At 48.7% G+C, this 27,780-nt stretch overlaps 3 protein-coding genes across 8 annotated transcripts in view; 2 read left to right on the top strand and 1 right to left on the bottom strand.

The window, feature by feature from the left end:
• Window positions 1–12,031, bottom strand: part of AP2A1 (adaptor related protein complex 2 subunit alpha 1) — a 53,994-nt gene extending 41,963 nt beyond the window's left edge. For 3 of the 6 annotated variants that reach the window (XM_049703364.1, XM_049703365.1, XM_049703366.1), the window contains exons 1-2: window positions 11,895–12,017; window positions 11,426–11,729 (exon numbers count right to left, since the gene is read on the bottom strand). In XM_049703364.1, coding sequence (XP_049559321.1) covers window positions 11,426–11,545 — 120 coding nt within the window. In that variant the 5' untranslated portion in view covers window positions 11,546–11,729; window positions 11,895–12,017. Of the gene's footprint in view, window positions 1–11,425; window positions 11,730–11,894 lie in introns of those variants that run through there. The other 3 variants (XM_049703369.1, XM_049703371.1, XM_049703370.1) reach the window with 3 other exon arrangements.
• On the top strand, window positions 1,553–15,473 carry TSKS (testis specific serine kinase substrate). The gene is made up of 11 exons (XM_004286167.3): window positions 1,553–1,722; window positions 1,968–2,181; window positions 9,784–9,879; window positions 10,086–10,169; window positions 10,502–10,585; window positions 11,159–11,439; window positions 11,909–12,103; window positions 12,960–13,133; window positions 13,810–13,945; window positions 15,042–15,166; window positions 15,298–15,473. The coding sequence occupies exons 1-11, from the start codon at window positions 1,553–1,555 to the stop codon at window positions 15,452–15,454; spliced, it is 1,716 nt and encodes a 571-aa protein (XP_004286215.1). The 3' UTR covers window positions 15,455–15,473.
• A 10,291-nt stretch (window positions 15,474–25,764) lies between these two features.
• On the top strand, window positions 25,765–26,482 carry LOC101278392 (ferritin light chain-like). Its single transcript, XM_033417282.1, has 3 exons — window positions 25,765–25,866; window positions 26,032–26,190; window positions 26,237–26,482. Exons 1-3 carry the CDS (start codon window positions 25,765–25,767, stop codon window positions 26,480–26,482), a joined length of 507 nt encoding a protein of 168 aa, XP_033273173.1.
• The last annotated feature ends 1,298 nt before the right edge of the window (window positions 26,483–27,780 follow it).

The following is a 27,780-nucleotide window of genomic DNA, read 5'->3' as shown; positions in this document are numbered from 1 at the left end:
TTAAAATGGTGGTTACCAGCAGATAGGGTGTGGGAGATACGATTGATGTTGTTTAAGGGTACAAACTTGCAACAAATAATAAATAAGCCATAGAGATCTAATACACAGTATAGTGAATATAGATAACAATATTGTGCTATAATGATGTGATAATATAGCTACAATGGCAATCATATTATAATATATAAATGTATCAAAGTAAGACACACTTTAAATTTATAAACACTATATGTCTGGGAATTCCCTGGCAGTCCAGTGATTAGGACTTGGCCCAGGTTTGATCCCTGGTCAGGGAACTAAGATCCCACAAGCCGTGCAGCGTGGCAAAAAACAAAACAACAACAACAACAACAAAGTCAAATTTATTCAATAAAAAAACAATTAAAAAACAGAATAAAACAAAGTTGCAGATATCAGTACTCATCAACCCTGTTACGGGTTGCACTACGTCCTGCAAAAGACGCTCAAGTCCTAACCCGCAGTAGCTGTGAATTTGGCCTTATTTGGAAATAGGGTCTTTGCAGATGATCAAGTTAAGACATGGTCATTTGGGTGGGCCCTCATCCAATATGTCCAGTTTCTTAAAAGGGGGGAAATTTGGACACAGAGATAAACAGTTCCACAGAGAAGATAGTGTGAAGACACAGGGAGAAGATGGCCATCTACAAACCAAGGAACACCTAAGGATACCAGATACTAGGAGAGAGGCACAGATTCTCCCTCACAGCCTCAGAAGGAACCAACCCTGCTGACACCTTGACCTTGGACTTCTGGCCTGCAGAACTTTCAGACAATAACTATCTATGGTTTAAGACGCTCAGTCTGCAGGACTTTGTTACAGCAGTCCCGGGGTCTAACACAACTCCAAATATTCAACATGCACATAATGAACTACAGTTCAGTGCTTGCTTAGACCCTTTAACAGGCAGAATTCACACACAATAAGAGGCTCAGATCCCAGGTGCGCAAATCTACAAGCTTTGACGAATGTCCACATGGCCATCACCCACTTTTGATTCACTTTTTATCACATTCGGACATTTGGTATTTTTGGTTTGTTTCTATTGCCTGCCTGTCCCCTTCCAACCCCCCGTAGAATGTAAGATCCTCCAGCGCTGGTATTCAATCCTCATCGTCCCGCAGATCCTGGGAAAGTGACAAATCCAATGTATTACATGATGAAGTAAGTCTGAATGGGGGGGCTGGGTGACCCCACAGTGAGTTTCAGGGAAAGGTAATTTGGACCCCTCCCAAGAACCAGTGGGTCCGTCCACTCTAAGTTCTGGACTAGAAGGAATTTCACTGTGTTTCTGAAAGGGAGGGACAGATCGGGGTAGAATTAGAATCCTGAACAAGAGTTCACTGAGCCCCCCCGGGGGAACGTGCCAAGTCACGTTTCCCCACCCTTGTGCCCCCCCCCGTTACTGGGGCCCTTTGGTTGGGTCCTTTATGAGGCAGGCTTGTGGGGACAGGGGACCTTGAGGGTCAGTGGTCAGTGTAGGTGGAGAGCCTCAGAGGAAGGAGCCCCTGGGAGCCGGGCCCTCCACAGGCCATGGCGAGCGTGGTGGTGAAGACGATCTGGCAGTCCAAAGAGATCCATGAGGCTGGGGACCCCCCCGCGGGGGTCGAGAGTCGCTCCCAGCTGGTCCCCGAGGCTCCTGGGGGTGTGACCAGCCCAGTCAAAGGGATCTCAAAGAAAAAGAAGGCTGTGTCCTTCCACGGGTGGGTTTGTCACACCCTGTCGGGGGCGGTCCCAGCACCCAGCCCTTGCCTCTGACAGAGCACAAGTCCCACTGTGGGTGCTGGTGGAAAGGGAGGAAAACAGGCAGCAGGGATGGAGGAGAAAGAAGAAAGCAGGCGGCGAGGTTGAAATCAGAGAGAGTAAGGAATGTGCAGACAGGGAGGTGGGAGGGGCCATACCCTGCTGGGGTGGCATCTTGACCCTCCTGCCTGTTTCTCCTCCCTAGGGTGGAGCCTCGGATGTCCTATGAGCCAATGCACTGCTGCCTGAACCTCAAACGGTCCTCAGCCTGCACCAATGTGTCCCTGCTCAACCTGGCCACCATGGAGCTCACCGACTCCTCGGGGACAGACTCAACTGTGGAAGACAGCAGCCTGATGGCATTGCCCGTGCCCATCCCACCCTGGGCTCCAGATGACCCAGACATCACGGAAATACTGGTGAGCGGGCCCTCGGCCGGGCTGGGGAATACGAGGGTTCTCCCCTGGTGGTAGGCAAATACTGAGGATGGGTTTGGGGGGGTGTCTTCTTGATTTGGAACGAGAAGGTTCGTGTCACCCTTTGAGGCCCTACAGTCAGCCATAAATCTGCTCCATCCAGGGTGAATGCTGCCGGCTGCCTGCGAGTTGGTCTTTTGTTCATTCAGTCACTTCCAAATGTCCTGGGTGAAGCTGGAGTCACAGATAGGAATCGGGCCAGGTCCCTGCCCCAGGGAAGCCCCCCGTCTGGTGGGAGTGACAGATACAGACTGGGGTGACAAATTCCATAATGGAGGTAACACTGGGGATCCCAGAAAAGGGCCCCTCAAACCAGGCTAGGGGTATCAGGGAAAACTTCTGGAGGAGGCAGTGTTGGAACTGGGCTTTGACGGATAAGCAGGAGTTCTCTGAGTGGACCACCTCAGACTGTGGGGCAAAACTGGGAGGTGAGCAAGACCTAGGAGAATTTAGAGAATTCCTGACTAGAGCATAGAATGCTACAGCTTGGTCCTTTAACTCTCCCACCAACCTTCACCCCCTGCCAGGCTTCTCCTGGGTCAGACCCCGAACTTGGCTTGACATGGACACTGAGAATTACACTAACAATAATCACGGCCAGAATGATACTAATAAGATTCCCTAGCGGGAACTCCCTGGAGGTCCAGTGGTTAGGATTCCAACCTGCAGTGGGCATGGCTTCAATCCCAGCTCAGGGAACTAAGATCCCGCATGCCACACAGCATGGTCAAAAAAAAAAAAAAAAAAAAAAAAGATTCACTAGCACATACTGAGCACTTTCTGTGTTCCAGGAGCCTCAGTGCTCTCATCTGTAAAATGGAGATGCATGTGTTTGTTCCTTCAAGAAATATTTCTTAAACACCTACAATGTGCCAGGCACTGCTCTAGGAAGAGGAAATATAGCAGCACCCAAAACAGAGTTCTGGAGAGAATTGCACCCATCTCATGAGGTTGTCATGACAATGAAATGAAATTTGTTCATGTAAAATGTTTAGCACAATAGTCAGTTGTATGCACGGAATAGTTAGTTATTATTTTTATCCTCATTTCACAGATGAAGATATTGAGCCCCTTGAAGGTTAATTAGCATACCCAAAGTCATACGGCTTCTAAGTAGTGGAGCCGGGCTTAGGAGTCAGCACCTGCATTGCTGGGGGCAGTAGAGGTCACCGTGGGAGCCCTGAAGAAGGCCTTGGCCCAGCCGACCATGGTCAAGGAAGGCTTTCTAGAAAAGGCAGCACACAAGCTGGATCTTGAAGATAAAGGAAGGCAGAATACAGGGAAGGGTGTTCCACCTAGCTGGAACAGCATACGCAAAAGGGCAGGAGTTGAAAAGAGCCTGGGGAACATGTCCTTGTGGCTAGATTGTGGTGTGTGGGAGAGGTAAGGCTGGCAGGGGGTGGGCACAGGACACAGAGGCTGAGAAATGTGGGCATTCTCCATTCTCTTGAGGACAATGGGGAGCCACTGAGGGTTCCTGGGCAGGGGACAGGAGCAACACGGCATTTGGGCTCCATACCCATTTACTGAGCATCTGCTATGTTCCAGGCACTGTGCTACATCCCTACGGTGGGGGGGGGGGGCTCTCGTTTTCCTCTCTTAGAGGTTCTGCAAGGAAGATGAAAACAAAAATAAGTGAGGTAGAGAGAGGTGGAGTGACCCCCTGCAAGGTTAGAGAGCTTGTAAGAAGCAGCGTCAGGACCAGAAGCTTAGCGAGTGTGATGCTTTCTTTCCCTAGAAGATGCCTCTGGCCCCGGGTGGGAGACATTTGGAGGGGAGAGATTGGAGGCAGGCAGGCTGGGCAAGGGTCCAGGGTAAGAGGACCAGGTGGAGAGAAGCCAGCAGGCAGAGAGAGAGAGTCCAGGTGGGATGGATGGCCTGGGAGGCGTCCCCTCCCGCCAGAACACTTTCCTCCCCTTCTCTTCCAGCATCGCTCAGGCAGCACTTGCAGAGGTCCGCCTCCCACCGGAGCTATTTCTGAGTCACATCCTCCAGAGGATTGTGATGCCTGAGAAAGAGCCCTGGGCGGCCAAGATCAAGGTCTGATGCAGCTGCGGCTCACTGTGGGGCTGCAGGGGAGCATCAGCCTCTATGGGGCTTCTCCATAAAATGGAAAAAGTACTGTCAGTCAACACCTTAGGGTATGGGCAGGAACCGTGAGGAGGTGGGCAGGAAGAACACAGGCTGGCACACAGCATCTGAGCTACATCGGGAGAGAAATCTGGAGATGGGCAGAGAGGGGGGTGGGGCGGAAACCCAGAGAGAAAGGAGGACAGAGACCCAGAGAGAGGAGGATGGGGACCTGGGGAGGGGGACAGAGACAGAAAACCAGAGCTAGAAGGGGCCAGAGACCCAGAGAAGGAAGGAACGGACACCAGAGAGAGAGGTGGGACAGAGAACTAGAGAGGAAAGGAAGAGAACCTGGGAGCGATGGAGACCCTGGGTGAGAGAGTGATAATTCCCAGACTGGATGGAGGGTCAGCAGAAGAATGGTGAAGCAAACAGCTTTGGCTCCTGGCTTTTTTTTTTTTTTTGGCCGTGCTGTGCAGTTTGTGGGATTTTAGTTCCCCGACCAGGAATTGAACCCAGGCCCCTGGCAGTGAGAGCATGGAGTCCTAACCACAGGACCACCAGGGAATTCCCTGGCTCCTGTCTTAAGCTCTGACATCTTTATGAGGCCAAAGGATGCAACTGAGGAGGTAGTATTGCTTTGGAGGAAGGTCAGTGCCTCCATGTAGAAATGGCCAGAGCAGGTCTTTTGAGCCCTGCTTGGAAGTTGTCCTGCTGTCTACAGATTTCCCTGAGGCTGCTGTAGGGTCTTGGTGCTAAGCCCTTTCCTGGTAGGTCCTGTCGTGTTGTCTTTATGTTTAACGATGCTGACACTAATCACTGCACTTGGCTTATGGATCCTATCATCTTCTTGACCTTTCCTCACCACCATCTGAGCAAGGTACCCTCATTCCCATTTGACAAGAAGGGAAACCGAGGCAGGCTCGGAGTGGGGAATTGGATTGCCCAGTTGCATGGCATCTGGATGGCCAAGGAGAGGTTTATCCCCAGGTTTGGCTCCCCACGACCACCATGCCATTCGCTTTTTTAGCCAAGGCTAGCAGTGAAGCTAAAACTCACCTCCAGGGACCCCAGCTGTATTTTCTCTTTTCCCAAGTATTGACCAAGGGCCTTTCTGGGTTAGCCTGTGTTCCTCCCAACAGCAGCCCTGTGAAGGTAGTTGTTAGTCCCTCCCCATTTTACAGGTAGGGAAACAGAGGCTTAGAGAGGTGAGGTCCCCTCCCTGAGGTCACACAGCTAGTAAGTGGAAGAACTGAGTTGACTCCAGAACCTGCTCCCCTAGTTTCCCAGAGCAGCTACCTATGGGAAATCCAAGACCGTTGGGTCTTCAGTTTAAAAATATCACAGCTATTGCTGTGAAACAAATGATTCCCGACCTTAAAACAACAGACCTGGAGTGGCTTAATTGGGTGGTTCTGGCTTAGGGTCTCTCATGAGGTTGTAGTCAAGATTTTGGCAGGGGCTGCAGTCATCTGAAGGCTTGATTGGAGCTGGAGGTTGGGCTTCCAAGATGGCGCACTCACATGGCTCTTGGTTGGAGGCCTCAGTTCCTTGCCACACGGGCCTCTCCATAGGTAGTTGCTTAGAACATGGCAACTATCATTCTCCAGAGTAAGAGTGAGCAAGAAGGAAGACATGGTTCCTCTTACGAACTCATTTCTTAAGTCACATACCGTCACTTCTGCCTTATTCTATTAACTAGGTATGAGTCACTAAGTCCAGCTGACACTCAAGTGACAGGAATAAGGCTGCACATTTTGAAAGAGCCTCAAAAACTTTGTGGGCATATTTTAAACCACCATGGTTTTGTGTGGGTTTTATTGGTTTTAAATTTTTTTCTTTTTTGTAGGTGCCCTTCACCAGGATGAGCAAGTTCCCTTGTGCTTCTAGTTTGTTGAGTGTTTTTATCATGAAAGGGCATTGGATTTTGTCAAATGCTATTTCTCTATTCATTGACATGATTGTATTTTCCCCCCTATATTTCACTAATACGGAATGTTACATGGGTTAATTTTCACGTTGAACCAAATTTACATTCCTGGGATAAATCCTACTTGGCATGGTGTATAATCCTTTTTATACGCTGCTGGACTTGGTTTGCTAGTATTCTGTTGAAAATTTTGTGGTTGCTTTCAGAAGGAATATGGATCTGTAGTTTTATTACCTGGTGATGTCTTTGGTTTTGGTATCAGGGTAACATTGGCCTCATAGAATGAGTTAGTTCCCTCCTCTTCTGTTTTGTTTGTTTTCTGGTGTTTTGTTTTGTTTTGTTTTGTTTGTTTTTTGGTGAAGGGTTTGAGATGAATTGGCAGCAACTCTTTTTCAAATGATTGGTAGAATTCAGCAGTGAAGCCATCTGGGCTTTTTTTATTGGAAGTTTTAAAATTACTAACTCACCTCTTTACTTATTACAGGTCTATCCAGATGTCCGAGCTCTTCTTGAGTTAGTGTTTTGCTAGGAATTTGTCCATTTCATCTAGATTATCAAGTTTGATGACATACAATTGTTCATAGTGTTCCCTTTTCATATTTTGATGAAACATACAATTTTTGATGACATACAATTGTTCATAGTGTTCCCTTTTCATCTTTTCTCTTTCCGTAAGATTGGTAGTAATGTCCTCTTTCCTTCCTGATTTTAGTAATTTGAGCCTTCTTCCTCTTTTTCATGGTCAGTCTAGCTTAAAACTTGTCAATGTTGTTGACCTTTTCAAAACCCAACTTCTGGTTTTGTTGATTTTTCTCTACTGTTTTTCTATTCTCTATTTCATTTTTTCCACTCTAATCTTTATTATTTCCTCCATTCTGCTAGCTTTGGGTTAAGTTGTCCCTTCTTTTTCTAGTTTCTTAAGGTGGAAGATTAGGTTACTGATCTTAAGTTCTTTTATTTTTTTTTATTTTTGCGGTACGCGGGCCCCTCACTGCTGTGGCCTCTCCCGCTGCGGAGCACAGGCTCCGGACGCGCAGGCTCAGCGGCCATGGCTCACGGGCCCAGCCGCTCCGCGGCATGTGGGATCTTCCCGGACTGGGGCACGAACCCGCGTCCCCTGCATCGGCAGGTGGACTCTCAACCACTGCGCCACCAGGGAAGCCCTTAAGTTCTTTTTTGATGTAGGTGTTTACAGCTCTAAATTTCCCTCAAAGTATTGCCTCTGCTGCATCCCACAAGTTTTGGTATGTTATGTTTTCATTTTCCCTCATTCCTAAGTATAATTTCTCTTGCGATTTCTTCTTCTACCCATTGGCTGTTTATGAGTGTGTTGTTTAATTTCCATATATTTGTGAGTTTCTCAAATTTCGTTCTGCTATTGATTCCTGATTTCATTCTACTGAGGTCATTGAGGTCAGAAAACACACTTTGTTTTCAAATCCTTTTAAATTTATTGAGACTTGTTTTGTCACTTAATATATGGTCTGTCCTCGACCATATGAACAACGTTTAATTTCACTTGAGAAGAATGTGTATTCTTTTGTTGGGTGGAATGTTCTGTAGGTGCCTGTTAGGTCTGGTTGGTTTATAGTGTTGTCCAAGTCTTCTATCTCCTTGTTGATCTAGTTGTTCAATCCATTCTTGAAAGTGAGGTATTGTAGTCTCCAACCATTACTGTTAAATTGTCAATTTCTCCCTTCAATTCTGTCAGTGTCTTTTTTTTCTTTTTGGCCACACTGTGGGGCTTGCAGATCTTAGTTCCCTGAGCAGGGATTGAAACTGGGCCCTCAGCAGTGAAAGCACAGAGTCCTAACCACTGGACTGCCAGGGAATTCCCAATTTAACAGTTTTTGATTCATGTGTTTTGAAGCTCTATTAGGTGCATATATATTTATGATTGTTATAATCCCCTCAATGACTTGACTCATAGTTTTGGCCAGTTTGGAGGGGTGGAATTTGGGGGTTCCTGACTCCACCATTTTGCTGATGTCACCTTAATACAATATTTCTTATCACACTTGTTCTCCAGAGCAGTTATGCAAGAAATGTGAATTTGTTCCCATTTTACAATGGAGAAAGCTTGCTCTCTCTTTTCTCTTTGTGTATTAGTTCAACAGCTGTGAAAGAAACCAAAATAGCTGGTGGAAGCAGGATAGTTTGTTGCTCACATAAATGTCTCAAGTATAGCAGGTCTCTTCAAATGCAGTAGGTTAGAGGCTCCAGTGTTCTGGGGGCTCAGCTGTTAAGCCACAAGTTTGGCTGCTGTAACAAAAAGGTACAAAGTAGCATAGTTTCAACAAGATGGAAAATGTTCTCTTGGTTACATGTATAAAGGTATTCATAAGTGGTTGGAATTAAGTATGGCGGCTTCACAGCGTTGAGGATTCAGTTTGTTTTTTTTTGCAGTATGCGGGCCTCTCACTGCTGTGGCCTTTCCCGTTGCGGAGCACAGGCTCCGGACGTGCAGGCTCAGCGGCCATGGCTCACGAGCCCAGCCGCTCCGCGGCATGTGGGATCCTCCCGGACCGGGGCACGAACCCGTGTCCCCTACATCAGCAGGTGGACTCTCAACCACTGAGCCACCAGGGAAGCCCCAGTCTTCTTTTATATTGTGTCCTCCATCTCATGGTCCAAGATGGCTGCTCTGGCTTTAGCTATCAACATGGTAGGGAGAGAGAAAGGGAGGTGTGCTACTTTTCTTTATTAAAGGCATGACTTGGAAATTGCCTGCATTATCTCCACTCATATTCCACATGGCCACACCTGGCTGTAAAGGCAGCTGGGAATTGTCGTCTTTGGCTGAGCAGTGAGGTACCAGGCTAACTCTTCTATAAATGTGGGAATGGGAGAGTGGAGATCCATGATAGATATTCATCCCTCCAGAGCCAGTTTGTTTGACAGGAGTCACAAAGCATTTTATGGTGACATAAGGTAGCAATGAACAGAGGCCATATGGCGTCATGGTTTGAAACAAAGGCTCTGAGCATAAATTCTGACAAGGCCACCTCCTGTCTCGTGTACCCGGGAGTACAAGGGACATCCCCTCTCTGGGCCTCATTTCCCTCACTTGCAAAATGGGGCAAATAACCTCAAGAGGTGTGGTTGTGAGGAATAAAAAGGAAAATGCGGGTAAGGGCTTGGCCTGGTGCATCGTGAGTGCTTATATCTGGAAAGTGGGTTATCTTTGGAATTCTCCACTGCCTGGGGGGAAAGACAGGCATGTGTTTTAACAGTTTATCTTATTTATGTATGTGGACCCCAAAGGCATTTATCTCAGTTAAGACCATCCTCCTTCTCCCCCACGTCTGAGCTTCCCACCCCCGACTCCCTCCTGGATCCTACTTATTTTTCTTGCCATCCGCTAAGCAGAAAACGAGGCTGCCCCCTGGTTTTATACCAAGAATCAAAGAGGCACAGCCCTGGCCCCAAATTCCACAGCTATTCCAGGGCAGAATGAAGGTGTAAAGCTAGTTCTAGACTTTCTCTTGTGGTTGGGGTTTGCTCCCACGCACCCACTGACCCACCTGTCTCCCATTCTTCCCCAGAGCTGGGTTAACAGTGGATTGGTCCACGCCAAAGATTCCATCACCAGCTTGAAGGAAAAGACCACCCGGGTTAACCAGCACGTGCACACGCTGCAGGTCGTGAGGACCACCCGCCCCCTCCCGCAACATCTCCTCTTCCTCCAGGGTCACGTTGCCCTCTTAGAGCTATCCTCCAACTCAATGCACCCATAGCCCAGTTGGGGAGAATGAGGCTCAGAAGGGAAAGGAAGCTTCCCACCTCTCCTCCCCACGGGGTGTCTCCTTGAGGCCCTGGCTAACCTCTCCTCCCTTCCATGCTCCAGAGTGAGTGTTCTGTGCTGAGTGAGAATCTAGAGAGGAGGCGGCAAGAGGCGGAAGAACTAGAAGGGTACTGTAGTCAACTCAAGGTGAGCCGCTGTGGGGCAGGAACGGGGCAGGAGTAGGAAGTGGAAGTAGGAAGAGGGTGAGAGGAAGAGGGGAGGAATGGAGTGGTGGACAGGAGAGAGGTGGGGTGAAGTGGAAAAGGAGTATGGCAGAGGTCCGAGGAAGAACCATTTCTTTAGCCAAGGGAACCAAACCGGGAAAGGGCAGACCAATAAGCAGAAGGCAGACCTTGCAGAAGGAGGCGGCGTGCCTTAAACGCGGGGGGTGGAGGCTATATGGAAAATAGCGAGGGTAAGGGTTGGGAGGCGGAACTGGAATGCGAAGGCAGGGGCCCTGCCCTGGTGTCCTGACCCAGGAGAACTGCCGGAAGGTGACCCGGTCGGTGGAAGATGCTGAAATAAAAACCAACGTCCTGAAGCAGAACTCTGCCCTGCTGGAGGTAAGGGGGAGGTGTCTAAGGGTTTGAGGAAGGTACTCAAGTAACCGAGGTACTTGAGGTAGACTTCAGGTGGGACTTCTCGCCCTGCCACCACCACCACCACACTGCCCCTTCATGTTCATGGTCATACTTTTCCATGCACAGTCATATTCAAGTCCCGGAGAGAGGGATTCGTATCGGACTTGGAGTGGGAATGCCTGTCCTGCCCACATACCCACTCATTTCCCACCAAAATGTTGGAAAAGCTTCAGCTGTTCTTCCTAAACAGGAGGGACTGGAATTGGATGCCTTCGAGGATTAGAGTGAGGGTGGAGGGATAGATGGAGACAAAGAGGCAGCCATTCAGTCCAAGGTGAGTTGGACTCCAGCTGGGCTTCGAATGGGGCATCCCTCCCTAGTAACAGCAAGCGGGAGTCCATCAAGACTTCAGGTGGGACTTCCCGATATCCCGTGTCCACATCCATTCACTTTCCAGCCTCAGGAATTCACTGGGCGGATTTGGTGGTGGAGGCGGTGGTAGTGGTGGGAGGCAAGGGGCCGGACGCAGTAACCCTGCCCTCTTTCCCCGCCCAGGAGAAGCTGCGCTACCTCCAGATGCAGGATGAGACGCCCAGGAGGCAGGAGGCTGAGCTGCAGGGGCTGGAGCAGAAGCTGGAGGCTGGCTTCTCCCGCCACGGCCTGGGCCTCGCCACCCAGCCCCCAGGCTGCTCCAGCCCGCCAGGGAGCCCCGACGGATCCCCACGACGGCGAGGCCTGGCCCCAGGCGGCTGGGGAATGGGGCCCCGGGCAGGGGAGGGCCCCATCGTGAGCGAGCAGGAGTTGCAGAAGGTCTCTGCCTACCTTGAGGAGCTGAGGTGAGTGGGATCCTGGGATGGGCCCAGGGGGTGGAGCCTCGAAGAGGAGCGTTCTGGGGGCGGTGACCCGGAAGGGCAGGACTTCGAAGAACCGAGTTTTGAACATAGGGCCCACGGTGGCAGGGGGGTCCGCGTCTGGTGAAAATGAGGTGGGCGGGTTTTGGGACGTGGCAGGTCTTTGGAGGCTCCAACTCCGGGGGACAGGGTTGGCGCGAGCGGTATCTTGAGGAGGCAGTGTCTGGAGGAGCTGATGTGGGGCTGGGAGGCAGGCCGAGAGAAGGCCAGGATACCTGATAAGGGGATAGAGGCAGGGTTCTGGAGGACATGAGAGGATCCCAATAAATGAACAGGACAGGAGAATTCGGGGACAGGGTGGGTCCGGAGCCACGGGCGTGGTCTTGGCGGGGCGCGGCGGACGGGGGCGTATTCAAACCTAGCCCTGACGCGTTCCTTACCTCTACCCTTACAGGAGGGAGGTGTCCTCACTGACCGCCCGGTGGCATCAGGAGGAGGGGGCCGTGCAGGAGGCCCTACGGCTGCTCGGGGGCCTAGGCGGCAGGATCGACAGCTTCCTGGGCCAGTGGGAGCGAGCGCAGCGCGAGCAGGCTCAGGCCGCGCGGGGCCTGCAAGAGCTGCGGGGCCGCACGGAAGAGCTGTGCACCATGTAAGGACCCAGACTAGCGCACGGGGCGGGGAGGTGGGAGGGCGGAGCCTTGAGGGAAAGGGGTGGGCCAATCAGCTGGAGCCAATCGGGTGGAGCGCATATACTGACAGGTGGAAACCCCAGTTAGAGAGTAGGGAGGGGCGTGTTATACCTAAGAAGCACTGAGGGGCGGAGCCACTTAGAGAAGAGGTGAGTTCCACACCTTACAAGGACAAGGGGCGGAGCCAAGCAGGAACAGGGGAAACCAATTAGAGAACAGGGAGGTACATTCCCGACAATAAAATGCAAAAGGAGGTACCAATCAGAGCAGAGGGGGCAAGGCAGAGCGGGGTATTGAAAACTGGGTGGAGACAGAGGTGCTGGGCTAATTTTGGGTGGAGCCTTGCTGGGACTACAGGTTTCCCTGCCATCCAAAAGTAGAGCAGTTCCTGTGAAACCTTCGGTAAGCCAAAATAGCATAAAGCGAAGAAGCAATTACCTTAGAATACATCTTGCTAACAGATGCACAAAATAAATTGAGATAAAGCACAGGTGGCCATAGACAACACAGTTCAAAGCTATGGTGGCTTGGTGCTGAGATACTGAGTGTAGTTCTCGGAGAAGGGGCTTGGTGGCGCCACTCTCGCTGCTTGGAGCGTGTCCTGCTTCTGTAACAGCTTGCTACAAAACAAATGCTTTGCGCTTTTTTGCATAAAAGGGCAAATCCTCTTCGGACTTCTTTTGATTAGTGAAAACAGGTACTAATGTAGGCCTTTTGTAAAAATGAAGTGGGGTAAAGCGAACTTTCAAAAATCGGAGGATGCCTGTATACTGTTGGAGAAGCGACCTCACTGTACTGTTTACTCTCACACCACAGGGTGGAGCGGTCAGCAGTGTCTGTGGCTTCACTGAGGAGCGAACTGGAGGCGCTGAGCCCAGTGAAACCGATTCTGGAGGAGCTTGGGCGGCACTTTCAGAGCTCTCGTAGAGGGTCTGACCTCTCTATGAACCTGGATCGGGCCCCCCAAGGCTCCTGTGCCCGCTGTGCCAGGTAAGGGGGCAGCGCCTGGCTCCAGGTGCATTCTGCATCGTATTGAGGACCAAGCATTGAAGGAGATGAGACTTTAGCAAGAGTGGAGAGGGAAATTCATTGTGGGAGACAGGGCATCCCCATGTATTGCAAGATGGGCCAGTCTCGCGGCATTATGGGAGTCACATTTCTTCCCTCCCCACAAGGTGAAGTCAGTGTCTTGTGGAACGCAAGAAAGACTTGATGTTTTTCGAGCATTTTGGATTTCCAGTGCATTGTGGGAAGGCTGGGCAGTGGTACTGGGTGGGAGGCAGGTTTTCTCAGTGCATCGTAGGGAAATGAGACCTTGGGGTGTTGGAAGTCAACAGATACCATGCTTGATCTGTGTTAGGAAGGGTGCAGAGCATTTCCAATACAACATGGGATCGGTTTTAACTAGTGCATTGTGGGAAATGTGAGTTTTTGATGAACCGAGGACCGTGTGGTGGAAATCCCCAGGCACTGTGAGATCTCCCCACGCTGTGGAAACCAGAGCATACCAGATGAACTGTAGTTTGGGCCCAGTGCATGGTGGGAAGGTTGCCTGGGTGCATAGTGGAAACGGGACCTGGGTGGAGGCTGGGGAGATGGGCATGGTGTATCCTGGGAATGGAGTTGGTCCGAGGCCTCTTTCACCTGGTGACTACCCCTCCCCCAGCCAGGGACAGCAGTTGTCCACGGAGTTCTTGCAGCAGCTGCTGGAGCGAGCGCTGACCCCGCTAGTGGACGAGGTGAAGCAGAAGGGCCTGGTTCCTGCCTGCCCCAGCTGCCAGAGGCTACACAAGAAGATTCTGGTACCAAGGACCATGGGCCACTATGCCCCACTTTTTGGTCAGGGCAGGGCGGGGGAGCCCCAGGCACAAGGACACTTCTGGTGTGTGGCAGGATGGGAAGGATGAGCTGTGGGCAGGAGGTGTTGGGGGAACACTTGGCTCTAATACTTCGGGACGGGGTGAGAGGGGAGCTGTTTGGTGTCTAGTGAGCCATAGGTCAATCATTATGGAAGCTTGGGTGATGGATATGGGCCCAAAGCATGATGGGACATGGATCTGGTGCACTGTGGGACAGAGGAGACAAACACCAGTCTATAGCTTCATGGAATATAAGCCTGATTTTCTATGAGACTTAAGAGAGGCAATGCATTATATGGGATCACTGAGATCAGAGAGGGGACCCAGCGAATAGCAGGTCACAGTAAGCTAATGCATTATGGGAAATGGAACCACAGCTCTTCGTGAGGCATTGCACACAGACTCAGGCCCAATAACTGATGGAACTTGAGGCTGGTGTACATTCTGAAACATAGAGATCTAGTATATTATGGGATATTGGCCTAATGTATGATGGGATATGAGTTGTAGTGGGTGAAACAGACAAAAGAGACAGTAACAGACAGTCATGTGGCAGATCTAGAGGACTAAGACATGATAGGACATGGGGGCTGGTACATTGTGGGATATAGGGAACCAGAGCACTGAGGACTATTACTGTGACTGAGAGGCTGGGGGTCACATCGCATAATGTGAATTATGGGATGTAGATGATCCCCATGTGATGGGATACCGGGGCCCAGACATCAAATGCATGATGGCTCATGGGCATTAGGGGACAATGTGATAGATGCTGATTTACTGCTTACAGGGACAAAGAAGGCCAGTGCAGTAGGGGACAGATAGTGGGACAGACACAAGTCTAGTGCACAATGGGACTTGGGAGGCCCAGTGCACTGTGGGATGCTGGGGTCAGCCTCAGGCTCAAGGCATGATGGGATACTCTGGGGGAGGAATGCGGACCCTAGGGGACCCTGCCCTTTGCCCTCCACGATCCAGATCCCCCTCCACTCCCAGCCCAGTCCAGCAAGCCTAACAGCACCTACACTCCTCTCCCCAGGAGCTGGAGCGCCAGGCCTTGGCCAAACATGTCAGGGCAGAGGCCCTGAGCTCCACCCTTCGGCTGGCCCAAGACGAAGCCTTGCGGGCCAAGAACCTGCTGCTGACGGACAAGATGAAGCCAGAGTGAGGAAGGAGGCTGAGGGCATGGGAGGAGGGTGAGGTCTTGCGGAAAGGGCTTGAGTCACCCCCGGCTTCCATACCAGCCCCGAGGCATCGGGCCTCCCGAGTACTAACTGCCCACTCTCTCGTTACAGGGAGAAGGTGGCCGCTCTGGACTATCTACACTTGAAGATGTGCTCTCTCCACGATCAACTCAGCAACCTGCCACTCGAGGGGTCCATGGGGACAATGGGGGGAGGAAATGATGGGGGAACTCCCCCAAAACGTGGGGGCCCAACCCCTGAGCAATAAATGGCCCCTCATGCTGGCATGAATTCCATCTCCTTTTCGGCACCAGAAGAGGGCCAGTAAAATTGCACACGCGCCATGCACCAGCCTCTGTGCTCACTATGACTTGGTCCTCAGCCAACAGGGTGTCGATGGTGGTACAGTTCTTTAGTTTCTTGGGTTTTTGTTGTCTTTTATTATTTATTTATTTATTTGCTTTTTTTATTTGGCTGCACCGGGTCTTAGTTGCTGCTTACAGGATCTTTTAGTTGCGGCATGCGGGATCTTTGTTGCGGCATGCGGGATCTAGTTCCCTGACCAGGGATCGAACCCAGGCCCCCTGCATTGGGGGCTCAGAGTCTTAACCACTGGACCACCAGGGAAGTCCAGTACAATTCTTTGAAAAGGAGGCAGGGGGTAGAAATAAGGTTCTGTGGTGCAGTTTGAGCCTGTCAAGCCAACATTTTTTAGGATGACTTTTACTAGATAATGATATTGTCTACCACTGTGTAAAAAAACTACCCTCCCCTACAAAAAACTTAGCTGCTTATAACATATTATCTTACATTTCTGAGGGTCAGGAATCTGGGAGTGGCATAGCTGGATGGTACAGGCTCAGGGTCCTCAAGAGTTTTCGGTCAGGATATCAGCTGGGGCTGCTGTCACCTGAAGGCTTGCCTGGGGCTGGATGTTATACTTCCAAGATGGCGTATTCACATGGCTTTTGGTTGGAGGCCTCAGTTTCTCTTGGCAGCTAACTTCCCCCAGGGCAAGCAGTCTAAGAACAAGCAGGAAGCTAAGATGCCTTTAATGACCTAGTCTTCGAAGTTGCATACCATCATTTTCTCTTTTTATATTCACTAGAACTGAGTCACTAAGTCCAGATCATACTCACAGGGTGTGTCAAAGAATTTGCAGACATATTTTTAAGAGAATGTCAATTTGTGTATATATTTTAAACCACCACACTAATACTATTTTTAAATGTACAGTTGAAATATAAACAGAAAAGTTCACAAGTTAAAAGTGAACAGCTTAGGTTTTCCCTGGTGGCGCAGTGGTTGAGAGTCCGCCTGACAATGCAGAGGACACAGGTTCGTGCCCCGATCCAGGAAGATCACACATGCCGCAGAGCGGCTAGGCCTGTGAGCCATGGCCGTTGAGCCTGCGCGTCCAGAGCCTGTGCTCCGCAACGGGAGAGGCCACAACAGTGAGAGGCCCGTGTACCACAAAAAAAAAAAAAAAAAAAAGAATCTGCCTGCCAATGGAGGGGACACGGGTTCAAGCCCTAGTCTGGGAAGATTCCACATGCTGCGGAGCAACTAAGCCCGTGCGCCACAACTACTGAGCCTGTGCTCTAGAGCCCCCAAGCCACAACTACTGAGCCTGTGTGCCACAACTACTGAAGCCCGCGGGCCTAGAGCCTGCGCTCTGCAACAAGAGAAGCCACCGCAATGAGAAGCCTGTGCGCAGCAACAAAGACCCAATGCAGCCAAAAATAAATAAATTTTTTTAAAAAGCCAGTCGTTTAAAAAAAAGTGAACAGGGCTTCCCTGGTGGCGCAGTGGTTGAGAGTTCACCTGCCGATGCAGGGGACACGGGTTCGTGCCCTGGTCCGGGAAGATCCCACATGCCACGGAGCGGCTAGGCCTGTGAGCCATGGTCACTGAGCCTGCACGTCTGGAGCCTGTGCTCCGCAACGGGAGAGGCCACAACAGTGAGAGGCCCGCATACCACCAAAAAAAAAAAAAAAGTGAACAGCTCAATGAATTCATGAAGTGGACATGTTTGTGTAACCACCACCGAGATTTAGAAACTACACCTGACCAGCATTCCCTGAACCTCAATCATTACCCTTTCCTTCTACCCCAAAGGTAACCCCTATTCTTCTAATACCATTGCAATAAGGTAAGAAAAGAGAGACTATAGGATAGGAAAGGAAGAAAACTATCATTATTCTGAGATGGCATAACGGTACATATAATCAAAGAGAATCCAACGGAATCTATAAATTACTAAAAATCAGTGAGTTTAGCAAGGAAGCTGAATAAAAGGTGACATAAAAAAATTATCTCTGTATGCCAGTGATGAAAGTTTAGAAAATGAAAAACTTTCAATGGTGCTATTTCTAAGTAGCATAAAACTAAAAAATGTCTAGGAATCCAACAAAAGATAAGTTATGATCTCTACATCAAACTTTAAAATATTATTACGAGAAGTTAAAGACCTTAACAAATGGGGAATTATACCATATTCATGGTTTATAAGATGTCATTATAAAGATGTTACTTCTCTCTAATTGATTTATAGATTTGAAGATAGCAGGTATGAGATTTATTAATGTGGTTCTGTTTGTACCAACAAGACAGTGGGAACTGGGGGATCTAAAATCTCTCAGAGGATGAATAATTATTCTCATTTTATATAGTGCTATGGACTCTGTGTCCCTCAAAATTCATATGTTCAAGCCCTAATCCCCAATGGGGTGGTATTTAGAGATGGGGCCGTTGGGAGGTAATCAGATGACGTCATGAGGGTGGAGCCTCAGGATGGGATTAGTGCCTTTTTAAGAAGACAGTCTCTCTCCCTACCACGTGAGAATACAGCAAGAAGGCAGCCATCTGCAAACAAGGAAGCAAGCTTTTCACCAGGCACTAAATCTGCCAGCACTTTGCCCTGGGATTTCCCAGCCTCCCGAACTGTGAGAAATAAATTGTTTAAACTACCCAGTGTCTGGAATTTTGTTATAGCAGCCTGAACTGAGGAAGCTACAGAGGAGGAACTAGGTCCAGAGAGGATAAATTATTTACACAAGGATACATAGTTAATGGGTAAAAGAACCAGAATTACAACATTTTATATTCCTCCTAGAGACAATGAATGTATTCTAGGGATAACTGTAATCCCATTTTCCCCCTACACGGATATCATTTCACTGAAGTTCAAGCAGATGAACACCTAATCCCAGAATCCCATTTTGGGGATCTGTTTCCTGAGGTCACTCTTTGCACCAAGAGCCACAGCAGTCAAGACTCAACTGAGGGACTTCCCTGGCAGTCCAGTGGTTAAGACTCCATGCTTCCACTGCAGGGGGCACAGGTTAGATCCCTGGTCATGGAACTAAGGTTCTGCAAGCCACACGGCGCAGCCAAAAAATAGAAAATTTTAAAAATTAAAATTAAAAAAAAGGTAAACATGGTAAAAGACTCAACTGAATATCACTATCCTTGTGGCCATTTTTAGTGCCCTAAAGGTTAATTGCAGTAGTACTTGATCCCCCAAGTCACTTATTTCAGTTGGAACCTCATCACAGTCAACGTGGATGCTAATATATGATTTACCATGATGCCACTGCAGAGTACGGATTACTAGCATCCCATTTTTTGGCAAAGAGCTCATCGCTACGTTCAAATCCTAAAAAAACAACTAAACCACCTCCAAACCCCATCTTTTGACAATCTGCTTCTTGCCAATATTGATGTCAGCCAAGATATATTCAGGAGGGCTTCCCTGGTGGCGCAGTGGTTAAGAATCCGCCTGCCAATGCAGAAGACACGGGTTCGATTCCTGGTCCGGGAAGATCCCACATGCCGCGGAAAAACTAAGCCCGTGTGCCATAACTACTGAGCCTGTGCGCCTAGAGCCCTTGCTCTGCAACAAGAGAAGCCACAGCAATGAGAAGCCCGTGCACCACAACGAAGACCCAACGCAGCCATAAATAAATAAATAAAATAAAATAAGATATATTCAGGAGACAGAAATCACACCAGTTATTTTCACAGAGATGATTTCATATAAAGAAATGTTACTTAGGTATGAAGTGTTGGTAACCAGGTAACTGAAAAGGCAGAAAGAGAGCCCTATGCTATCACGGTCGTAGTAACTACAGGAAGCAGCTAACACCCCTGGTGCAGGAAAACAAAGGATATAGGTTAGAATTATGAAAACTAAACACTTGGATGAGAGGCTCACTGAAGATGAAACTCAGACCATGAGGAGGAGGGGATTGTTCAGATGGTGCAGGTGTATCTGACCTCAGAGGACCACCAGGGACTAGGACCTTCCTTGGAAGCACCCTGAAATGGTGCTGGCATCTGTGAGGGTGTGCAAGATTTGGAAAAACCGCAAACTAGATTTAGCAGCTGCTACAGGAAGGAACTGCCTCATCTGGGGTAAAGAAGCTGTGCTGGGTGATGCTGATGAGAACAAGAAACTGACAGGAAATAAGCAGAGAGCAAACCGGAAGAGCCCAGTCCCACTGCTTCCTCCAGGCTCTACAGTCCCTTTGGTGCCCCCTATTGGCAGAGTCGAACACAGCCAGTTGGCAAAGAAGAAGTGCGGTTTGCAGTGTCCCAGAGTCCCAGATTCACAAGGGAGTGAATTTGAAACCAAGAGATAATAGCTTAATAACTGTGCCCACATAACTGTAGTGCGTGCCAAGGACTAGCGGCTATGAGTAATCCAATTCCGTACCCCTAAGGCTCAAATGTATCTTTTAAAGCATGCTTGAATACCTGAGAGTAATTATTTTCCTGGATAGCTAGTCTGAATGTTGTGTTGATGTTAATTCTATACAAGTTCCATTGTGGTTTTAATGCAAATTCAATCAAAATCCCAATGAGATTATTTTTTAAAGAATTTTATCCAATTATTCTAAAGGTCTTCTGAAGAAATAAGATGAGAGAAGCAAATTTTTTTTTTTCTACAGAAGTGTAATAAGATGGGTCTAAAGCCAATATATTAAAATATAAGGTAACACTAATCATGTGGTTCTGAAGGAAGATTAAAAAGATGATAAAATGGACTTCCCTGGTGGCGCAGTGGTTAAGGCTCCGTCTGCCAAGGCAGGGGACATGGGTTCAAGCCCTGGTCAGGAAGATCCCTCATGCTGCAGAGCAACTAAGTCCGTGCGCCGCAACTACTGAGGCTGCGCTCTAGAGCCCGTGAGCCACAACTGCTGAAGCCTGTGCATCTAAAGCCTGTGTTCCGCAACAAGAGAAGCCACCGCGATGAGAAGCCTGTGCACCACAGCAAAGAGAAGCCTCCGCTCGCCGCAACTAGAGAAAGCCCACGCGCAGCAATGAAGACCCAGTGCGGCCAAAAATAAAAAATATAAGTAAAGAAATATATCTAAAAAATAGATTAAAAAAAGATAAATATTAAAATTTCATATAAAATAATATCTGACAAATATGTTGTTATAAAGCAACCAAGAATAGTGAAATTATTCAAAATATTATTGGGGGGGGTGAAAGTTTTTTCCTCCCCTGACATCAAATAGTTTTTCCACACTAATTCTCTGATTCTCCAACACGAGCTAGATGTCTAGCAACTCAATTCAATTCTGACACTAACCCTCCAGAGTTAGCCCGGACCCCGCAGGTTAAGACCTCAGATGCTGGCTGCAAATGGGGTGCCCAGTCTTCCCCCAGTGCTGCCCAGCCAACTACAAATTCAGGAGTTCCCATGATCCATGCCTCTCAGGTTCAATAATTTGCTAGAAGAACTCACAAAATTCAGGAAAGCACTTCAGTTACTATTACTGGCTCATTCTAAAGAATACAACCCAGGAAGGGCCAAAGGGGAAAGAGGCATAGACAGGGCGAAGCATGGGGGAAGAGATGCAGAGCTTCCATGCCCTCTCTGGGCATGCCACCCTCCCAGCACCTCTATATGCTCACCAACTCAGAAGGTCAACAATTCAGGGGTTTTATGAAGGTTCCATTACCTAGACATGATTGAGTCAATCACTGACCATTGGTGATTGAACTCAATCTCCAGTCCCTCTCCCACCCCCAAGAGGCCAGAAGGTGGGGCTGACAGTCCCAACACTCTAATCACTGCTTGGTCTTTTTGGAGACCAGGCCCTCTCCTGAAGCTACCTAGAGGCCCCTCAGCCCAGAGCCATCTCACCAGCATACCAAAAACACTTTTTATCACTGAGACATTCCAAGGAATATTGTCTTTTAGGAATTTTTAGGACCTCTGTGGCAATGAAGGGGCAAAATACACCACTCTGGCGTAAGGATTATTTTGAACTGGAGGCAAGTGAGAATCAACAGATGCAGAAAGAAGCCTTCTCAGAGCTACTCTTATCTGACTAAAAGCAGAAATTTCTGAGAAATGAAGACTTGCATAAATCCCCTCTCCCAGGGCAGTTTTTAAAAGTTAATTAATTAATTTCTTGGCTGCGTTGGGTCTTCGTTGCTGTGCGCGGGCTTTCTCTAGTTGCGGCAAGCAGGGGCTACTCTTCATTGTGGTTTGCGGGCTTCTCCTTGTGGTGGCTTCTCTTGTTGGGGAGCACGGGCTCTAGGCACGCAGGCTTCAGTAGTTGTGGCTCGTGGGCTCTAGAGCACAGGCCCAGTAGTTGTGGCACTCGGGCTTAGTCGCTCCACGGCATGTGGGATCTTCCCGGACTAGGGCTCGAACCCGTGTCCCCTGCATTGGCAGATGGATTTTTAACCACTGCACCACCAGGGAAGTCCCCCCAGGGCAGTTTTATGACCGTGAAGAAGATGGAAAGTTGACAACAAGATGGGTCTTATCTTCCATTAGTTTTGCCCATACATATATCCTAGTCACTTTCCCACAACTTATCACCCCTAGCCTAAAACTTTTTTTTTGGTCACATTGCATCTCCACAATTTATTGTTCTTTGTTAAAAAGGTATATAAGCTCTCAGGCCTATCCACTTCTTTGGGTCTTCACTTTTCTATGAAGGCCTCCACATGCATACTTAATAATAAAACTTTTTCCCTGTTACTCTGTCTTTATCAGTCTAATTTGCCCCATACACTGAACATAAGAGGGTAGAGGAAAAAGAGGTGTGTTTTTTTCCCTCTCCTACACCAGGCATTAATGACAAAGACCAAATACTTTTTATTAAACCACAGAGTTATTGCTTAAAATATATAAAATTTAGATCCTTTTCTGATATATTACTGTAAAATAAATTCCAAATAGATCTTAGAAAAAATAGAAGAAAATTGAAAAGAACTTTATTTGCATAAGCCCTCTGGGGTAAATCTGTGAAACTCATCAAACTTCTCCCCTGAAAAGTGTTACTCCATGTTATAAATTGAATTGTGTCCCCCCCAAAATATATTTTGGTGTCCTAGCCCCTACCCCCGTATCTCAGAATGTGACTGACTGGGAAGACAGTCTTTACCAAGGTAATCAAGTTAAAATCAGGTAGGGACTTCCCTGGTGGTGCAGTGGTTAAGAATCTGCCTGCCAATGCAGGGGACACGGGTTCGATCCCTGGTCTGGGAAGATCCCACATGCCGTGGAGCAGCTAAGCCGGTGCACCACAACTACTGAGCCTGTGCTCTAGAGTCGCGAGCCACAACTCCTGAGCCTGCGTGCCACAGCTCCTGAAGCCCGCGCGCCTACAGCCTGTGCTCCACAGCAAGAGAAGCCATTGCAAGGAGAAGCCCGCAAACTGCAACGAAGGGTAGCCCCTGCTCGCCGCAACTAGAGAAAGCTCGCGTGCAGCAATGAAGGCCCAACACAGCCAAAAATAAATAAATAAAATTTTTTTAAAAAGTGAGGTAATGAGAATGGGCCTTAATCCAATATGACTGGTGTCCTTATAATAAAAAGGCAAGTTTGGACACAGACACACAGGGAGAACGCCACGTGGACATAAAGGCAGAGATTGGGGTGATGTTTCTACAAATCAAGGAACACCAGAAGTTGCTAGACAGCCACCAGAAGCTAGGAGAGAAGCCTGGAAAAGAGTCACCCTCGCAGGCCCTGGAGGGAACCAACCTTGCCTCTACCGTGACCTTGGACTTCTGGCCTCCAGAACTGTGAGACGATCAAGGCCTACTCTTTAAGCCACCCAGTGTGTAGTATTTTGCTACAAAAGTCCCAGGAAACTAATATACTCCCCTGCCCCTGGCAGTAAGCCCTCGGTGGCAATGTTTACAAGTTAGTCAAAATTCAAGGGAAGGTAACAGAAGCTACCTTAGTTCTTTTAAGCAGAATGGGTTGAATACAAGGAAATAAAGACAGAAACTGTCAGGAAGGGTTGGAGGAGAGGACCCTGGGCTACATCTCTGGGAAAGTCTCTCAGAACAGCGCTGCCAAAGCACCCTTACAGGGTAGCTATTATCTCCTGCAATCATGAAAGCAGAAACTAGGGAGCTCCCGCACCCCAGCCCACAGCAGTGGCTGCAGGAGCACACAGACTTAACTGCTGGGGGAGTCAGTTTCATTAGAGGCTCAATGAGCCATAAAGCCTAGTGTTCATATCCTCTGTAGGTCCCTCCCTTTCAGTCTGGCCTAGTGACGTGCTTTAACCAGAAGAATACAGTGGAAATGATGCTAGGATGGTTCCAGACCTAAGCTTAAGGAATCCTGGCTTCTCCATTTTTGTGCCCTGGGGACCCTTGGGCTGCCATAGAACAAGTCAGGCTGCCCTGTTGGAGAGAAACTCGTGAAACAGACCCCATGGAGAGGGAGAGTCCTGCCATCCCATTTCCCAGCTGACACTTCAGCCTGATGCAGTGACCAATGTCCAATGACCACAGCAAGGCCAGTGAGTCCAACTCGACCCAGGCATGAGCAAATGCAATGGCTGACTTTTAAGACTGTGGCAAAAGACATGGAAACAACCTAAATGTCCATCGACAGATGAATGGATAAAGAAGATGTGGCATAGATATACACAATGGAATACTACTCAGCCATAAAAAAGAATGAAATAATGCCATTTGCAGCAACATGGATGGACCTAGAGTCCATCCTTACTTCATACTAAGTGAAGTAAGCCAGAAAGAGAAAGACCAATACCGTATGATATCACTTATATGTGGAATCTAAAATACAACACAAATCAACATGACTGTGAAACAAAAACAGACTCACAGATACAGAGAACAGACTTGTGGTTGCCAAGGGGGGCGGGTAGCGGAGGGAAGATTTGGGAGCTTGGGATTAGCGGATGAAAACTATTATATATAGGATGAATAAAAAACAAGGTCCTGCTGTATAGCACAGGGACCTATATTCAATATCCTGTGACAAACCAAAATGGAAAAGAATATGAAAAAGAATGCAGGGGCTTCCCTGGTGGCGCAGTGGTTGAGAGTCCGCCTGCCGATGCAGGGGACACGGGTTCGTGCCCCGTTCCAAGAAGATCCCACATACCGCGGAGCGGCTGGGCCCGTGAGCCATGGCCGCCGAGCCTGCGCGTCCGGAGCCTGTGCTCCACAACGGGAGAGGCCACAACAGTGAGACCCGCGTACAGCAAAAAAAAAAAAAAAAAAAAAAAAAAAAAGAATGTATATGTGGGGACTTCCCTGGTGGTGTAGTGGTTAAGAATCCACCTTCCAATGCAGGGGACACGGGTTTGATCCCTGGTCTGGGAAGGTCTCACATGTCGTGGAGCAACTAAGCCCGTGCACCACAACTACTGAGCCTGCTTTCTAGAGCCCGCGTGCCTCAACTACTGAAGCCCAAGCGCTCTAGGGCCTGTGCTCCTCAACAAGAGAAGCCACGGCAATGGGAAGCCTGTGCACCGCAATGAAGAGTATCTCCCGCTCGCTGCTACTAGAGAAAGCCCGCACAGCAACAAAGACCCAACACAGACAAAAATAAATACAATTTTAAAAAATATTAGTAAATTGACATGCTGATATTCAGCCAGTAGACCATAATACGGAAAAAAAAAGAATGTATATATGTATAACTGAGTCACTTTGATATAGAGCAGAAATTAACATATTATAAATCAATGATACTTCAAATAAATACAAATAAATAAATTGTGACAAAATACGCATAATATAAAGTTTACAATTTTAACCTTTTTTTTTGTTTTAATTTGGTTGCGTTGGGTCTTCGTTGCTGTGCGCGGACTTTCTCTAGTTGTGGCGAGCGGGGCTTACTCTTCGTTGCGGTGCGCGGGCTTCTCCTTGCGATGGCTTCTCTTTGTTGCAGAGCACAGGCTCTAGGCGCGCGGGCTTCAGTAGTTGTGGCGCACGGGCTTAGTTGCTCGACAGCATGTGGGATATTCCCGGACCAGGCATCGAACCCCTGTACCTTGCACTGGCAGATGGATTCTTAACCACTGCTCCACCAGGGAAGTCCCTGCCTCCCGTTTTCTTTCAAGAGTTTAATAGAGTGCGCTCTGCGGCCCCTCTCCCCCCGTCCCGATCTGTCTCTTGCTTCAACAGTGTTTAAATTCAACAGACCCAGGGACGCCCCTTTGCTCCAGCCTCCCACCAGCCTCCAACCTTTTTTCCAGTCGCAACCTTCGAATCAGCCACTCAGCTATCCTCGCTCAATGGGACCAGCCAACACCATTTTTTGGGCTTAACTCCTCAACCATGAGCTCCCAGATTCGTCAGAATTATTCCACCGAGGTGGAGGCCGCCGTCAACCGCCTGGTCAACATGCATCTGCGGGCCTCCTACACCTACCTCTCTCTGGTGAGGGTCCCCAGGACGCCCCCAGCCCAAGTTCCCCTCAGCTGCGCACCTCCGGCCCTCTGCGCACGCGCTGGCCTTCTTTGTCCTGTCGGATAGTCAGAGGCGGAGTCTGCATGCCTGGCCCCGCCTCCTGCTAACCGTTATTCCCGCCATCTCTTCCTGCAGGACTTCTCTTTCCACCGGGAGGATTTGACTCTGGAGGGCGTGGGCCACTTTTTCTGCAAATTGGCCGAGGAGAAGCTCGAGGGCGCCGAGCGTCTCTTGAAAATGCAAAACCAGCATGGCGGCTGCGCCCTCTTCCAGGACATGCAGAAGCTGTCCCAAGCTGAGTAGGGTCAAACACAGGACCTGGTGGTAGGGTAAAACCCAGGACGCTGTGGAAGCCGCTGTGTTCACGGAGAAGAACCTGAACCAGGCCCTTGTGGATCTGCATGTCCTGGGTTCTACCCATGCAGACCCCCACCTCTGCGACTTCCTGGAGAGCCACTTCCTAGATGAGCAGGTGAAATTCATCCAGAAGATGGGCGATCACTTGATCGACCTCCGCAAGCTGGCTGGTCCCCAGGCTGGGCTGAGCGAGCATTTCTTTGAAAGGCTCACCCTCAAGCACGACTAGGAGCCTGCAGATCCCAGCAGCCTTTGAGGAGCCCCTCTGGTGTCAGGGCTTCTGCCTGAAGCCCCTCTCTGAAGCCGGTAGGCAGCTTGTTAACCACACTGGAGCCCTCTCCCCAGCCATGGACCAAATGGAAATAAAGAGCTTTATGCAGAAAAAAAAAAAAAAGTTTTAGCTCTTACATTTAGGTCTTTAATTTTGAGTCCATTTTTGTATACGGTATCAGATAAGGCTCCAACTTTGTTCTTTTGCACATGGATATCCAGTTTTCCTGATACCATTTGTTGAAAAGACTGTCCTTTCCCCCACTGAACGGTCATGGCAACCTTTCATACCAGGGTTTATTTCTGGGCTCTCTACTCTATTCCATTGTTCCGTATGTCTGCCTTTATTTATGCCAGTACCACACTGTTTTGATTACTGTAGATTTATAATAACTTTTGAAATCTGGAAGTGTGAGATCTCAAACTTTGTTCCTCTTTTTCAAGATTGTTTTCACTATTCAGTGTCCCTTGAGATTCCATATGAATTTTAGGTTGGATTTTTCTATTTTGATTAAAAAAGTCACTGGATTTTGATAGGAATTGCATCAAATCTGTAGATCGCTTTGGATAGTATGGACATCTTCACGTTATTGTCCTCCAAGCCAAGTTTACGAGATGTTAACAAATTTTAATTACATGTGTGGCGCACAGTGCTGGCTTAAACGTTCCTCAAGACACCGCATTAGTTCATCCTATCAACAATATCACGTTAATCAGACTGGATAAACAAGAAGCAGGAAGTGCATTAGAGGTATTGATAAGACACATGCTGTCCAGGGGATGGGAAATAAACTTTACAAAGTTTCAGGGACCTATCACATCAGTGAAGGTTTTAGGAGCCCAGGCATCTGAGGAGTGGGCAGTACCTACTGGAAAGGGAAGGACAAATACTGCATCTTACCACTAAGAAAGAAGTCCACGCTCTTCATCCTACGGGCTCAGGCATCTTCAGGTTCTGGAGGAAGCATATTCTACACTGGGAAATACTGCTCTGATCCATTTTTGGGGGGACACGGAAGACTTCTAGCTTTGAGTGACTCCCAGGCCAGGAAAAGACCTGCAGTAGGTACAAGCTGCAATGCAAGCAGCCCTGCCGATTGGGTCATGGGACCCAGAAATATCTGTAGATTGGCAAAGATGTCACACACGGTTTCTGCCAAGGATTCTCCCGACAGAGAAAGCACAGTGTCGACCCCAGGGTTGCGAAGCAAGGCCATGCACCACGTTCCAGAGGAACTCCTGGTGTGCGACTGAGCC

The sequence above is a fragment of the Orcinus orca genome, chromosome 20 (assembly GCF_937001465.1).
Source record: "Orcinus orca chromosome 20, mOrcOrc1.1, whole genome shotgun sequence".
Taxonomy (NCBI): Eukaryota; Metazoa; Chordata; class Mammalia; order Artiodactyla; family Delphinidae; genus Orcinus; species Orcinus orca.
This window is presented reverse-complemented; position numbering and strand designations above follow the sequence as displayed.

Excerpts from the sequence above, each read along its gene's own strand:
- TSKS (XM_004286167.3), top strand. The coding sequence starts at position 1,553 with ATGGCGAGCGTGGTGGTGAAGACGATCTGGCAGTCCAAAGAGATCCAT. Across the intron at positions 2,182-9,783 it reads CAGACATCACGGAAATACTG|AGCTGGGTTAACAGTGGATT; the intron begins GTGAGCGGGCCC and ends ATTCTTCCCCAG. Across the intron at positions 10,586-11,158 it reads AGAACTCTGCCCTGCTGGAG|GAGAAGCTGCGCTACCTCCA; the intron begins GTAAGGGGGAGG and ends TTCCCCGCCCAG.
- LOC101278392 (XM_033417282.1), top strand. The coding sequence starts at position 25,765 with ATGAGCTCCCAGATTCGTCAGAATTATTCCACCGAGGTGGAGGCCGCC. Across the intron at positions 25,867-26,031 it reads CCTACACCTACCTCTCTCTG|GACTTCTCTTTCCACCGGGA; the intron begins GTGAGGGTCCCC and ends CTCTTCCTGCAG. Across the intron at positions 26,191-26,236 it reads ACATGCAGAAGCTGTCCCAA|GACGCTGTGGAAGCCGCTGT; the intron begins GCTGAGTAGGGT and ends GGTAAAACCCAG.